Source organism: Capricornis sumatraensis, chromosome 14, assembly GCF_032405125.1.
Source record: "Capricornis sumatraensis isolate serow.1 chromosome 14, serow.2, whole genome shotgun sequence".
Lineage (NCBI taxonomy): Eukaryota > Metazoa > Chordata > Mammalia > Artiodactyla > Bovidae > Capricornis > Capricornis sumatraensis.
This window is the reverse complement of record NC_091082.1, coordinates 76,409,466-76,425,161: the sequence shown is the minus strand read 5'-3', so window position 1 is coordinate 76,425,161 and position 15,696 is coordinate 76,409,466. Positions and strand designations below refer to the sequence as shown.

Sequence of the window (15,696 nt, the reverse complement as noted above, 5' to 3'; positions counted from 1 at the left end):
ATCAAAAGAGGAAATGGTTAAGGGCAATAAAATCAGTGGAAGGCCCGACCCTCCTAGTGGCAAATTCCAGAACTGTGGCTTTAGTTCTGAGAAAAGCCATCATCACCCAACTGTGGGCACAGTGCATTGCTAAGTAATTCATTAACATTTCCCCCAGTAATCTTTCACTCAACAGGGAATAATAAGAGGAAGGCAAAGCATTTAATTGAGAGCCCCAGCCCTATGAACACGGATTATCCAGAAGTCCTGGTGAATAATGCTGACCATTGGGGGGGGGTTGAAAAAAAATATTTTTCTCCAACCTGGGAAAAATATCTCCACTGTTAAGAAAAAAAGAAGGAAGAAAGGAAAAAGATTATGAGGATGACAATTTGCGAGCCAAGTAACCAAGTTAAGAGAGTCCAGGACCGCTGCACACATCCTCTGAGGTTGGAAGTGGTGGTGGTTTAGTTGGAAGAGAAGCTGTTTATTTTCTTTTCATCCCAAAGAGCTCCAAGCAGCCCTGAGCAAGCTCTCAGTGACGACCTGAATCTCACCATTTTTCTCCCTGACCTTGACTTTCCCACCCAAAGTAGCTCTTGAGGTCTACACTCAGCACAGGCAGCCCCAGGCTTCCCAAGTCCAGCAGCAGAGTTTTAGGAAGGTCACAGAGAGGAATTCCTCTGGCCAACAGCTCCACATCAGCGTGGGTCTACCGGTGTCGAAGAACAGGGGAAAGGGGGGATGGCGGGGGGAGAAAGGAAAAAAAAAGGAAGAGAAAAAAAAGAAAGGGGAGGAGGGGCAGGGCGCACAGATCTCCAGTCTGCATGCACTCTCAGAGCAGAGCTGAGCCACTTGCTACAAGGAACAGAACTGCGGGGACTCAAGCCGCCGGCTGCGGGCTGGGGGCCACCACCTCCTGTCTCAGACAGGACAGCGGGCAGCCCTGCCTCACCTGTGGGCTTTGCGCTCCTGGGCCACCTTCTGCGTCAGTTCCTCCAGAACAGCTTCCTCCAGGGCCAAGTCCTGTCAAAATGGAAAGCAGTTCAGGTCCCTTGCGATTTTGCTCTAAGCCTTGAACACGCTCCTTTTTTCTAAAAGATATCCCTGACCCGCCTCCCTTCCTCAACCTCCCTTTACCTCTCTGCAATTCCTTTTTCTTTTAAAGTTAATTTTTTACTGGAGTAGAGTGGCCTTACAATGTTGTGTTAGTTTCTACTGGACAGCAAAGCAGATCGGCTTTAAAGTGTTAAAGTGGTAGTCACTCAGTCATGTCTGACTCTTGGTGGTCCATGAACTGCAGCCCGCCAGGCTCCTCTGTCCATAGGGTTTCCCAGGCAAGAATACTGGAGTGGGTAGCCATTCCCTTCTCCAGGGGATCTTCCCAACCCAGGGATCGAACCTGGGTCTCCTGCATTGCAAGTGGATTCTTTACCATCTGAGCTGCTATGGAAACCCAAATCAGCTTTATGTATACAGATCCCTTGGAGAAGGCAATGGCAACCCACTCCAGGACTCTTGCCTGGAAAATCCCACGGATGGAGGAGCCTGGTAGGCTGCAGTCCATGGGGTCGCTACGAGCTGGACACGACTGAGTGACTTCACTTTCACTTTTCACTTTCATGCACTGGAGGAGGAAATGGCAACCCACTCCAGTGTTCTTGCCTGGAGAACCCCAGGGACGGTGGAGACTGGTGGGCTGTGGGAGACAGACTGGTGGTCTATGGGGTCGCACAGAATCGGACACAACTAAAGCGACTTCGCGGCAGCAGCAGCAGCAGCATACAGATGCCCCCTCTTGTTTGGATTTTCATCCTACTGAGGTCACCACTGAGCATGAGCAGAGGTCCTTGTGCTATGCAGCAGGTTCTCACTAGTTATCTGCTTCATACACTGTAGTGTGTATATATTAATCCCAATCTCCCAATCATCCCACCCCCTTCTCCCTGCTTGGTGTCCATATATGTGTTCTCTACGTCTATGTCTCTCTTTCTGTTTTGCGCCTTGTATTCCTTTGAATTAAAGGTTGTCATTTTTAGAACAGAGGTTTGTGTTCACTTTTGTAACAGGGCTCTGCATTATAACTTAGGCTACTCCAAGGCATATTTGGAGATGCCACTTAAACTCTGGAGGGCCTAAGAATAGCTCTTTTTCATTTTGCTTCTTCTTCCCTATCTGCCTGCCTCTCAGACTTTTATTTAAAATGCTTTGTAAGGGACCTCCCTGGTAGTCCAATGGTTCGGACTCCACACTCCCAATGCAGGGGCCATGGGGCTGACCCCTACTTGGGGAACTACGATCCTGCATGCCACCTGGCAAGGGAAAAAAAAAAAAAAGCTTTGTAAGTGCCTATACATTTTTAACAAAAATGTGAGGATATACAGGCAAATGAGTTTCCAGGCCATCATCTCCTCAAAAAATTGAGCCCATCATCTCCTCAAACATTGAGCCCAGGAAGGGACAGTGCCTGACCTTCTTATCCACTGGCTGAATCCCAGCAAACTAATTCAGAGCCACTTTAGGCAAAGCAGGCTCATTCAGGGGCTACTTGGCAGGGCCTTGGGAGCAAAAGAGGCCACGATAGCTAAACTACCTCAAGGGAGCTCCGGAAGATAACAGCTGGGGAACTAACCAGTTGGCGTCTCGACCAGATAAACCCCAGGCCCCTGGACCAGTGTTGTGCCAGCTCCCTTGGGAGTAGAGTCAACTGGACACAGGGCTTCTCAACTCCCCTTCTAGGACAGTGTGAGTATTTACAGAGCTTGTTAAACACCTACTGGGAAAGTGAGATGGAGTCTGGAGGCATAAATCCAAGGCGGGGAGACCAGTTGGTTCCTGAGACACTGACCGGCATGGTGATTCTAAAGCTTATCCTGTGGGTGGTTCCAGCCAGGAACTCTGCTGTCTCTGCCTTTCCTAGGCAGCAACCTGGAAAGTTTTATCCTCCTCTGAGCCCCAGTGGAGGGCTGTGTGTCCCAGGGAGGTCCTCCGAGGCTCATCACAGCCACTTGGGGGTGGGGGCGGGGTGTGAGGCGGTGAGGGCTGATGCTTTCAAACCATCCAAAATGCCTCATTCCCTTGGTCGTGAAATATCAGGTACATAAAGATTACCTCTACTTCAGCCACTTTTCATGAAACACTATCCCCAAGAAGGTACATCTCAAAACTGTAAGAAACATCCCATCTCAAATGATGAAATTGTAAAAAAAAAGAAAAAGAAAAAAAAATCAGAATATTTTTAAAGTTGGAAAATGCTAGCATAGCTCTATATTGGAAATTCTTAGAGCTCTGCAGATGGTCCTGAGACACTTTAGAGAAGACTGAGGGAATTACTGGCAGCTCTTATTTTTCATAGGTGAGCTGTTTCATTTGCTGTTGTCTGTTTAGCCACCCACTTGAAGCAACTCAAGTCCATGTTAGGAAACAAAGCTTGACGTTTTCCGTTTTACGCTGTGGGATCACAAAGATGCTACGTGGCTTAGAAATCTAGCTCTGGGTATACATCTGGCTACCGAGGACCAGGGATAACTCGATATTAATTTTGAAAAGCCAATAAAAGGCGTGGTACAATAGGATAAAATAAAGCTGAGTGAAGATCAAAGAGTGCTCTAGTAAACCGCTGTCTCCGATTCTCTGAAAGAAGAAAAAGTCCAAAGGGACCCTCCACTATTGTACTCACTCAACCCTACCAGCTCCATCTGCATCCAGGTCTCCCTGAGGCATGCGGCCCCGCCACTGGGCCGGGCCAGAGCGGCTGAGCTGGGATGAAAAATGGCGGGGAGCGAGCCTGCACACAGCTGCACACCTGGGGAGCGCCCTGTGTACTTAACTTTGTTCTTTTGCTCAGCCGCAGAAATGCCATTTGACAAATTTCAGTGGCTTTATGAGATCAAACACAGCCATTCATCCCCGGTTCCCTCCCCCACCAAAGGAATGCATTCTTCCCTTTGAAAGCACTAGTGGAACCCAGCAGAAAGTGTACAACCTCTCATGGCTCCCCACCGCCTGCTCAATCAGGTCACCACCTGGGCCTGGCATTCAGACCACGCTTCAGGGCGACCCAGACGTCCCTTCAGACCTCTTCTCCGAAGAGTTTGTAACCTCAGGCCAACTATTCCCAACACAAACCACTTTCACATCTCACCCTGACGTCTTTGAGGTCCATTACACCTACCACTGCCTGGACAAGGCTTCCATGTTCGCCCCGGCAGGACAGAAGCGTTTCCCATTCTGGAGCTATATCTTCGGCCCTGTGTGTCTCTCCCGTAGTCCTTACCAGAATCTGCCTACTGTCTTCCTTACATTTCATTATTGCTGCTGTTTAGTCACTCATTCGTGTCAGCTCTTTGCAACTCCATGGACTGCAGCCCACCAGGCTCCTCCATCCATGGGGTTTCCCAGGCAAGAATACTGGAGTGGGTTGCCATTTCCTTCTCCAGGGGATCTTTCCAACTCAGGGATTGACCTCGTATCCCCTGACAGGTAGGTGGATTCTTTACCACTGTGTCACCTGGGAAGCCCTGTCTTTCTTACACAGTTGTTTGGATACTCATCTTACCCTTTATCCTTGTCTCCCTCCTACTAGAAATGACGGAGACAAGTTCAGCAAGCTGCAAGCCTCCACATCACCTCCATGGCCCATCTCAGGGCTCTGAATGATACCTGCTCACAAACTCTCTGCATACAGTAGGTGACCAATGAGTGTCGAGTGAGCTGAACCAAATACACAACATGTCAGTTTCATGTTGCCAAATGAGATTGTCTTGTTTTCGTTTTAGGTTTTTTAAAAAATTTTATCGGGTTATAGTTGATTTACAGTGTTGTGTTAGTTTCAGCTGTACAGCAAAGTGAATCAGTTATACATGTACATATTGGTTGGTGGTTTAGTCACCAAGTCCTGTCCAATGCTTTGCAACCCTGTGGACTGTGGCCTACCAGGCTCCTCCATCCATGGGATCTTCCAGGCAAGAGTACTGGAGTGGGTTGCCATTTCCCTCTCCAGGGGATCTTCTCCGCCCAGGGATTGAACCTGGGTCCCCTGCGTTGCATATATACATATATCCACTCATTTTTACATTCTTTTCCCACACAGGCCATTATGGAGTACTGAGTAGAGTCTGAACTACACAAAGCTGCTGAGTGATCACTGATACCCTCTGCTTGTCCTTCGTCTGCTCACATTTCAAACAGCACAGAGTATTCATGCCTAGAAAACACGCACTTCAGCATCCTGTGCTTGCCTGAGACAGAAAAATACGCTGATGATGACGATAACATGAATGACGACGACAGTGATGAATGAATAAACACTTACTGAGAATTTACCGTGTGCCAAATGAAGCACTTCACATCATGCATTCTCTCCTTTTATCCTCACAATCAGATCAGACTTGTCTTCCTCATTTTTACATGAGAAAATGGAGTCTTTGGCTAAATAACGTGCCCAAGTTTGTCCAGCCAGTAAATGGCACAGCCAGGGTACAGGCACTGAACACTTAACCCCTATACTCTAGACCGCCTGACCACGGGCCACAGTGCATCCAGAATACAACAGGGGTGGGGGGTGTGGTGGAAGGAAAGACACGCACTGTGCTGTGCTTAATCGCTCAGCTGTGCCTGACTCTTGGCCATCCCATGGACTGTAGCCCACCAGGCTTCTCTGTGCATGGGATTTTCCAGACACAATTACTGGTGTGGGTTGCCATGCCCTCCCTCCAGGGGATCTTCCCAACCCAGGGGCTGAACCCAGATCTCCTTCACTGCAAGGGGATTCTTTACCCTCTGAGCTACCAGGGAAACCCAAGAATACTACAGTGGGTAGCCTATCCCTTCTCCAGGGGATCTTCCTGACCCAGGAATCGAACCAGGGTCTCCTGCATTGCAGGCAGATTCTTTCCCAGCTGAGCTACCAGGGAAGCCCTAGAAGATACATGACTGATGACAAAAGCCAAGGAATATTCACGATTCAGACATACAGGCCGACATCAGCTTCTGCCACTTCATCCTCAGCAGTGCCCAACAGGACTTTCTGGAACAACGGAAATGTTCCAGACAGTAGCCACAAGCCACAGGTGGCTATTGAGTATTTTTTAAAATGTATCTTATGCAACTGAGGAACTAAATTTAAAATTTTATTTAAGGTTAATTCATGTCAATCTGACTGTAAATAGGCACCCATCACTAGTAGCTACTATCCCAAAAGGGGAAGTTTTCGACCCAAGAACACCACCACCAATATCTGTCTGTCCATAATGAAACTGAATGAGGTCTGGCTATTTTAATATCCAATCTGCTTAGAGACAAGTGGAGATAGGTTTTATTCTGAAAAAGATATGATATGTACAAAATAACTCCTTTACTGCTTCACAGCACTTAAACCTGTCAAAGCATTTTACCATCCACAAATGCACACATCTCATGCTGGAAATCAACTCTGAATATTCTCCTGGCCTCTGCCTAAAGGCTATGTGGCAGAGACCTTTAATGAGAGAAAGGTAAAGAAAAAGGAAAGAAATTGTAGAAAATGATCAAGTTCATCACCTTCATTTGACACAACCATGCACACTCTAAAATTCTGAGGAATGAGCTTCATTTTTCCTTCCATCACGCACACAGGAAAATATCCTGACTTTCAAGGTGAACTTCTGAGATGTCAGAGACATGGACACCAAGTCTCATGCAGAACTTCTCTGCTAAGTGATCTGCAAATCTCTTTGAACAGAGGTTGATTTAATCAGCGGAATTAATAAGGTACCAAAAACAGCAGGTCCAGCAGATAATACTGCTCTTATCTTGGAATAAGACTAAAGACAGAGCTACTCATAAAAAGTTAGAGATCTCGCAGTATTTCCCTAATTTAGAAGAATAAGGTTAAGGTTCAGATGAATTTAGAGAAAAGGGAACCCTTGTACACTGTAGGCGGGAATGCAAACTTCTGTAGCCACTGCAGGAAACGGTGTAGAGCTTCCTCAAGAAATTAAAAAAACCACTACATGACCCAGCCATTCCACTCCTGAGTATGTACTTGGAAAAAACAAAAACACTAATTCTAAAAGATACATGCACCGAAAAGTCCACAGCAGCAATATTTACAGCTGACAAACTGTGTGCTCTGCTCAGCCGCTCAGTTGTGTTCGACTCTTTGCCACGGACTCACCACGGCTCCTCCATCCATGAGGATTCTCCAGGCAAGAATACTGAAGTGGCTTGCCGTGCCCTCCTCCAGGGGATCTTCCCAACCCAGGGATCGAATCCAGGTCTCCCGCTTTGCAGGTGGATTCTTTAGTGCCTGAGCCACCAGGGAAGAAGCCCCTGACAATCTACAGAAACAACCTAGACGCCCATCAGCAGATGAATGGATAGAGAAGATGTGCCAAGCGCACGCACGTGCACACACACACATCCATCAGCACATGAATGTACAGAGAAGATGTGGCAGGCACACATGCACACACACACACGTCCATCAGCAGATGACTGGATAGAGAGGATGCGACAAGCACACTCACGCGCATGCGTGCATGCACACACACACACACACGTCCATCAGCACATGAATGGATAGAGAAGATGTGGCAGGCACGCGCACACACACACACGTCCATCAGCAGATGAATGGATAGAGAAGATGTGGCAAGCACACTCACGCGCACGTACATGCACACGCACACACACACACACACACACACACACACGTCCATCAGCAGATGAATGGATGGAGAAGATGTGCCATGCGCATGCACACACACACACACGTCCATCAGCAGATGAATGGATGGAGAAAATGTGCTAAGTGCACGCACACACACACACACACACGTCCATCAGCAGATGAATGGAGAAGATGTGGCAGGCGCACGCGTGCGTGCACACACACACACACACACACACACAATGACACAGGTAATGCAGCCATAAAAAGAACAAACTTGTGCCATGTGCAGCAATGTAGATGGCTTTGGAGAGTATTATACTAAGTGAAACATGTCAGACAGAGAAAGACAAATACTGTATGATATCACTTATATATGGAATCTAAAAAAATATGACAAAGTACTGAATATAACAAAAGGAAGCAGACTCACAGACACAGAGAACAAACCAGTGGTGACCAGTCGAGGGAGGGAAGAGGAACTACATGGGGGTGGAGGAGTGGGAGGTACAGATTACTGGACAAAAGACAGGCTCAAGAATGTATTGTACAATATGGGGAACACAGCCAAGATTTTGTAATAATTGTAAACTGAAACTAACCTTTAAGAATTCTATAAAAAATTTTTTAAAGTTTTTAACTTGGGACTAATTTAGATTCCTCTCATGCACTAACACAGATAATTTCTAGCCTCTCAAAACTTAATACCTTTGTCTCCAGACACTCAATTCTCTCTCAGAGGCCACAGTAGGTTAGATGCCAAGCTCTGCCCATTGCACTTCCAAAATATCTCGTGTTGCTTTTTTTGTTTCTATCGTATAGTGTAGTAGTGATAGTCGCTCAGTCGTGTCCAGCCTTTTGCAACCCGGTGGACTGTACCAGGCTCCTCTGTCCATGGGATTCTCCAGGCAAGAACACTGGAATGGCCATTCCCTTCTCCAGGGGATCTTCCCCGACCTAGGAATTGAACCTGGGTCTCCCGCATTGCAGGCAGATTCTTTACCATCTGAGCTACATGAACCAACACCTAATTCCTATGTCATGCCAAGAACACTCATCCAACATCCTCCTGCAAACAGTCTCATTGCTGTAATCCAGCAGTTCTCAAAGTGTGGGGTCTGTGAACCCCTGGACGGAGCCCACACATTTGAACCCCTCAGATGTTTCCGGTTTCTCTACCGCCGCTCCCCTGAGTGGCCATCAGGATGGCCAGCTGACGCCTATCCAGTCATGCCTGCCACCTCACCTCTGGTCCTCCTCCCTCTGTCTAGAGCATCCCTTGCTCGCCCTGACCACCACCTGCCACACAGCTGCTCATCTTTTAAGATGCAGTTCACACACCATTAGTCCCTCAAGCCCAAAACACAGGTAACCTCTCCCTACATAAAATCCTGATCATATTTTATCACACTTGGATATGCATTCAGATTTTGCAAACCCAGGTCAGTGCTTTGAGCATGCACACACACACAAAGTGGTGAATGATCATGATTTATAAAATCAGAGCTGAATGTTGGAGTGGGCATGGCTTTTCCCTAAGATGGCTTTTCAAATATTTTAACTTTCCTGATGAAAACTCTTCTCAATTACTCCAAAGCTACCAAAACTTTCCCAAGAATAGAAACCTAGCCTCATCCCTAATTTAACCCTAGAATGGACATTTTACTTCATAGACTCATTCAACAAACCCACGTGAGCACAAAATTATGTACCAGACAACCATGAACAAGACAGAGAAGCCCCCTGTTTAAGCACCATTGAGAAGACATTTCAGCTGACAATAAAAACGAAGGAAAGAAGGAACACCTTTAGATCCTGAGAGAGCTCTAAAGCATGCATATAAAAGGGGATTTAGCAGGAAGCGCTGGATGGGTGGAGTGCATCCTACAGGCGGTCAAGGACAAGGAGGCGGTATTTGAATCAAGATCTGAAGGAGCAGTCACAGGAGGACCCGGGGCGGAACATTCCAGACAGAGGACGGACGGGACAGAGGCTCTGGAGTGGGACCAAGCTGAGAGGCTCAGAAGGAAAGAGAGGGACTTTCCTGGGGCTCCGGTGGCTAAGACTCTGAGCTCCCAATGCAGGGGCCCGGGTTCGATTCCGGGTCAGGAAACTAGACACCACATGCCACAGCAAGATCTCACATGCCGCAACTAAGACCTGGTGCAGCCAAATAAACACGCAAATATTAAAAAAAAAAATGGAAGAGCGCGCTCACTACTCAAGGCTAGTGTATGAGGCAGGGAAGGGTTCTTAAGAGGTAAGAAAAGGCATCTTTACTTTTCTCAGGGTCTTATAAAACTCATCTCCATAAATGCAGGGACATTCTTCTCAGGGAATACATGTGTAAATTCCTCTGAGATCTTCGAAGGAAAGAATTAAATATCCAAAGAAGATAGAACATGAATTAAGAATAAGGAAGATACACTTACCATAGGAAACAGTACATATTCTCTGAGGAAATCTTGAGAATCAAACTGATTATAATCTCCGAAATCAGCTGAAAAGAAAAGGCGGGGAGGGTAGTCTTTATTATATGACATTAAAGATGGGATAAAATAGGGTAAACTTATTACCATATTTACTCTTCTCACCTCATCCTATTTCTGCACTAGTATTAAATACAAACAGTGCCAAGATGGGTTTGCTATTACTACTGCTTTTACATAGCAATAATGTAAATATCAGCAGGCAAGCACTGCAACATATTTTCTAGAAAGAATAGAGACATTTGAAAGTGATTCTTAATCTATTTTAAGAATTTAAAACAAACTATATTTATCTTTTATGAAATACGTGCCAACACAGATCTTTAGACTATCTGCCAAGGGGACTTTTTAACACAAGGTTAATTTTGAGAACTGAAGAGCCAAACCCATCTGCATCTCTTCATATATTTGCAGCTGGAAATTCCCACTGTAAATCATCCTTGGCAAGCAACGCTGCAAATTTTTACACCTCCTAAACAACTCCATGTGTTACAAGATGCCTCGAATTCCGTTTTGTCCTGTTTTCATCTCACAATTGTAAGTCTGAACACACGTAAAATGAACACAGAGAACCTCTATCATAAATCAATAAATGTCTTGCATCTTATCCTATTTGCTCTCAACAACAACAACAAAATCAAAACAGTATGATATTTAAATTTTATGTTAAATGTTCACTTTCAGGTAGAAATGGATCCAGACATCTTTAAGGTACCAAGAATAAGGGATCCACACAGAAGGCCAGTGTAAAGACGTTACCAAGAAGGCAAGGTTGCACATACAAGTATGTATAAATTCCTACAAGTAATTATAAGGTGTTCAGTCCAGTTCAGTCGCTCAGTCATGTCCGACTCTTTGCAACCCCATGAATTGCAGCAAGCCAGGCCTCCCTGTCCATCACCAACTCCCGGAGTTCACTCAAACTCATGTCCATTGAGGTGGTGATGCCATCCAGCCATCTCATCCTCTGTGGTCCCCTTCTCCTCCTATCCCCAATCCCTCCTAGAGTCTTTTCCAATGAGTCAACTCTTCACATGAGGTGGCCAAAGTACTGGAGTTTCAGCTTCAGCGTCAGTCCTTCCAATGAATATTCAGGACTGATTTCCTTTAGGATGGACTGGTTGGATCTCCTTGCAGTCCAAGGGACTCTCAAGAGTCTTCTCCATCACCACAGTTCAAAACCATCAATTCTTCAGCACTCAGCTTTCTTCACAGTCCAACTCTCACATCCATACATGACTACTGGAAAAACCATAGCCTTGACTAGATGGACCTTTGTTGGCAAAGTAATGTCCCTACTTTTGAATATGCTCTCTAGATTGGTCATAACTTTCCTTCCAAGGAGTAAGTGTCTTTTAATTTCATGGCTGCAGTCACCATCTGCAGTGATTTTGGAGCCCAAAAAACTGAAGTCTGACACCGTTTCCCCATCTATTTCCCATGAAATGATGGGATCAGATGCCATGATCTTCATTTTTCTGAATGTTGAGCTTTAAAGCCAACTTTTTACTCTCCTCTTTCACTTTCATCAAGAGGCTTTTTAGTTTCTCTTCACTTTCTGCCATAAGGGTGTGTCATCAGCATATCTGAGGTTATTGATATTTCTCCCAGCAATCTTGATTCCATCTTGTGCTTCTTCCAGCCCAGCGTTTCTCATGATGTACTCTGCATAGAAGTTAAATAAGCAGGGTGATAATATACAGCCTTGACATACTCCTTTTCCTATTTGGAACCAGTCTGTTGTTCCATATCTAGTTCTAACTGTTGCTTCCTGACCTGGATACAGATTTCTCAAGAGGCAGGTCAGGTAGTCTGGTATTCCCATCTCTTTCAGAATTTTCCAGAGTTTATTGTGATCCACACAGTCAAAGGCTTTGGCATAGTCAATAAAGCAGACATAGATGTTTTCCTGGAACTCTCTTGCTTTTTCCATGATCCAGCAGATGTTGGCAATTTGATCTCTGGTTCCTCTGCGTTTTCTAAAACCAGCTTGAACATCTGGAAGTTCACGGTTCATGTATCGCTGAGGTGAGGCATTTGGAAATACCAAAGGCCGACAGCTCTGCCTATTTCCAAGGTCAGTCATCTGTTATCATACTTGTCACAGCTTATATCTTTCTTGATTTGACTTTCTAACTGCCCAATGAAAGTTCTCAGAAAAAAATATTCTACAAATATTATAGCTAGAGGATTTCATCAGATTGAATAGCGAACTTCAAGAATCCAAGTAAAAGGACCCCAGAGTAAGTTCACCAACTTCCTTCAGCCTAAAAGTGATCACTGAGGTCCTTCCAATAACCAGGATGCTTGTAATGAGCCCAATGATGGAAGAGTGAGAGGGGAAAATAGAGAGTTAAAAAAAGGAAGAAGAAGAAAAGGAAGCACTTAAAGGAGAAAGACCCAATTGGAAGATGAGGGACCCACCAGATCTTTCTTTGCACCACCCCTCTTAAGGGTATCTTCTCCACTGTTTGATTTTTCAATTATAACCACTGATGGTTCTGTTATGCAGTCTGGGCATTGCTCCTTCCCTTTCCAGTCTTTAGGTGAACAGATGAGATACAATGTATTTTTCAGACTTCCAATCCACAGGGAGAAGCTAATTAATAAGCGTCATATGGCCAACCCAAACCGCCAACCCATTAATATCCCAGGAACGAAAGTTATCAAGGAAAGGCTGCCACTTTAGGCATTTTAAATCTAGAAGGTTTAACTTCAGTGCAGAGTTTGGGATGAGAAGTTCAGTTCACAGCTTCTAAAAGAACAATCCACACAACAAGGACTCTGCAGCTGACAGGCGTATATTTGGATGGTATCTGATTTTAAGGAAAGTCTCTGCAAGGGAAACATGTTTCTTTTTAAAAAGAAACTTGTCTTTTATCTTCTTGTTTTTAACATGACTAAAGACAATGAAGCTACCAGTCGATAAAGAAAAATGTATAAATATATGTAAAAGATTACACAGTGTGCTACACAAACAGGTGTGAAAATTTACAGAAGATTAAAAAAAAAACAGCTGTCTGATTGATCTAGATTGATGTAAGTAGGGTAGGATGAAAGATAAATTGACTCTAACACACATTAGCTATCTCACATTACAACACTGCATTTTAAATTTCTCTCTTTAACTGTCAGAATAAAGTGCACTATAATGTCATAAGCTCTCATACTTGAAACTGATGTGAAAGTCACATAGTCATAACATCAAGCCACAAAATAGGACCACACTGGGCAGTGGAAAAATTCTAAGAAAATGGTCTACAAACCCTGCAATGGAGTTTTAATTAGAGGCAGGATGAAAGCTGCTATTTCTTCAAATAAAACTAAAATTATACAAGCTTGAGCAGTTTGCAAACAGCTTTGAGGAATCCACCGTTCTGCCACCAAAAGTCACCACCTCTGCACTTTTAATGTAAGATACCTCAAAATGTAAAAAGAGTTACGAAGGGATCATTTAAGTAAATTTAACTTTTCCCTCCGAGAGGCTAGTGGTGCCAGCATTCAAGACAAGCTGGATTGTCACACACCGGTCCCCAATCTTACCTTGCACAGCTAAGCCTGCCAGCCGGATCACCTGTTCCAGCGAACACCGCAACCGCCCTTCAAGCACGTCTTTTTTGACTTGCAGGTAATACTGATATCTATTCATGGAAACAGAAGAAAAAATAACCTTAAAAACACATACTTGAAATATATTCCCACGCCATGAATGCCTCTAGATATGACCCCTTGTGCACACAGCAGGATACACAGGTGATGTCGATAAAGGTCAGGTCTATAAAAGATGGAAAGTGACCTCTGCCCTGTTTGTCTTTGTTTGATGTGGCAGGTGCCATGTCCCCTTCGCTCTGAGTTTGAAAATGCTCTCATTACACTATTTCATGGCAGGCCGGCAGGAGAAACTACTGATAAGGACCAGCTCTTCATAACAAGAGACTGAGGATGGGAGCACTCTTGCACACCTGGACACGCACAACACACAGCTGCCAAAGCCACGCCACAGTGTGCATTCCTGAAAAAGAAAATTATGGGAACACACTCATTTTTCAAATCCCAAGGTTATAGAGGGTAGAAGACAAACAGGCCAAATCATTTAGAATTCTGCTAATGGACAGGATAAAGCTTTTCAGAGTCAGGCTCACCCTCCACATCTGTGACTCATAAAAATCTAATCAAATGTGACACTGAGCCTTCCAACCCAAAGTACATCCTCAAAGCAGCAAAGTGCAGACAGACAGAATCTGCCCGTATACAACATCAACCTCAGATCAGACCACTGTTCTCAGAAGCTAACAGAGTGCTATTGTTTCCTTGCCAGTAAAATCATAATTAGAATTACCTAAGCGTTTTGAAATCTCCTTACCCCAAACTTTACATCCCAGGACTCCACTTCCTTTAAATATACTCTTAAAACAAGCTACCTCTAGAACAGTCACACTTTTTAGGCATTAATTCTTGGCAAATGCTAACAACTTCTTTGCTCCTGGTAACCACAACTCTGTAATGCCTTCAAAACTTCAGCATGTCAACCAAGGGAACTTAGGAGTGACCCAAAACCCTGCTCTCTTGGAGAGAGGCAATCAGTCCTGAGAGCAAATTATTGCTGTCTCTGCCTTGATATCAAGGACATCATCACATGCCAGTAGCACTGTTCGTCACTCAGTCGTGTCTGATCCTTTGTAACTCCATGCACTGTATGTAGCCCACCAGTTCCTCTGTCCATGGGGTTCTCCAGGCGAGAACACTGGAGTGGGTAGCCCTTCCTTTCTCCAGGGGATCTTCCCAGCCCAGGGATTAAACCCAGGTCTCCTGCATTGGCAGGCGGATTCTTTACTGTCTGAGCCACTGCGGAAGCCTATTACATGTCAACCTAGCACCTATTTGAGAAGAAGAGTCCAGTTCTCTCTACAAAACAGTTCTCTACTTCTTTCCTCTTGAGTCTACAGGGCAGGGTAAAGACAGCCATGTCAGCCTCTGGTGGGAAAGTGTGTGTGAGTTGCTCAGTCGTGTCCAACTCTTTGGGGGCCCACCAGACTTCTCCGCCCATGGGATTTTCCAGGCAAGCATACTGGAGTGGGTTACCGTTCCCTTCTCCAGGGGAATTTTCTTGACCCAGGGATTGAATCCGGGTCTCCCACATTGTAGGCAGACTCTTCACCATCTGAGTCACTAGGGAAGTCTCTAGTGGGAAAACGTTTACTTAAAATTAGAAAGACCAACACTCTGAGTTATCTAAATATTTTTTCTAGTCAAATTTAGTATCTATTAGAAAAGCCACCTATTTTTCCTACCACCATTTTATCTTTCACCTAAAATGTTCATAATCATTTTACAGGGTCCATTAAGGCAATGGCACCCCACTCCAGTACTCTTGCCTGGAAAATCCCATGGACAGAGGAGCCTGGTAGGCTGCAGTCCATGGGGTCGCTAAGAGTCGGACACAACTGAGCGACTTCACTTTCACTTTTCACTTTCATGCATTGGAGAAGGACATAGCAACCCACTCTAGTGTTCTTGCCTGGAGAATCCTAGGGACGGGGGAGCCTGGTGGGCTGCCATCTATGGGGTCGCACAGTC

The 15,696-nt window shown here is 45.1% G+C and overlaps 1 protein-coding gene across 1 annotated transcript in view; it reads right to left on the bottom strand.

Moving 5' to 3' along the window:
- PTPN14 (protein tyrosine phosphatase non-receptor type 14) overlaps window positions 1-15,696 on the bottom strand; it is a 114,176-nt gene that overhangs the window by 41,321 nt on the left and 57,159 nt on the right. Inside the window, exons 3-5 of the mRNA XM_068986211.1 lie at window positions 13,663-13,760; window positions 10,063-10,130; window positions 935-1,005 (exon numbers count right to left, since the gene is read on the bottom strand). Coding sequence (XP_068842312.1) covers window positions 935-1,005; window positions 10,063-10,130; window positions 13,663-13,760 — 237 coding nt within the window. The remainder of the gene's footprint in view (window positions 1-934; window positions 1,006-10,062; window positions 10,131-13,662; window positions 13,761-15,696) is intronic.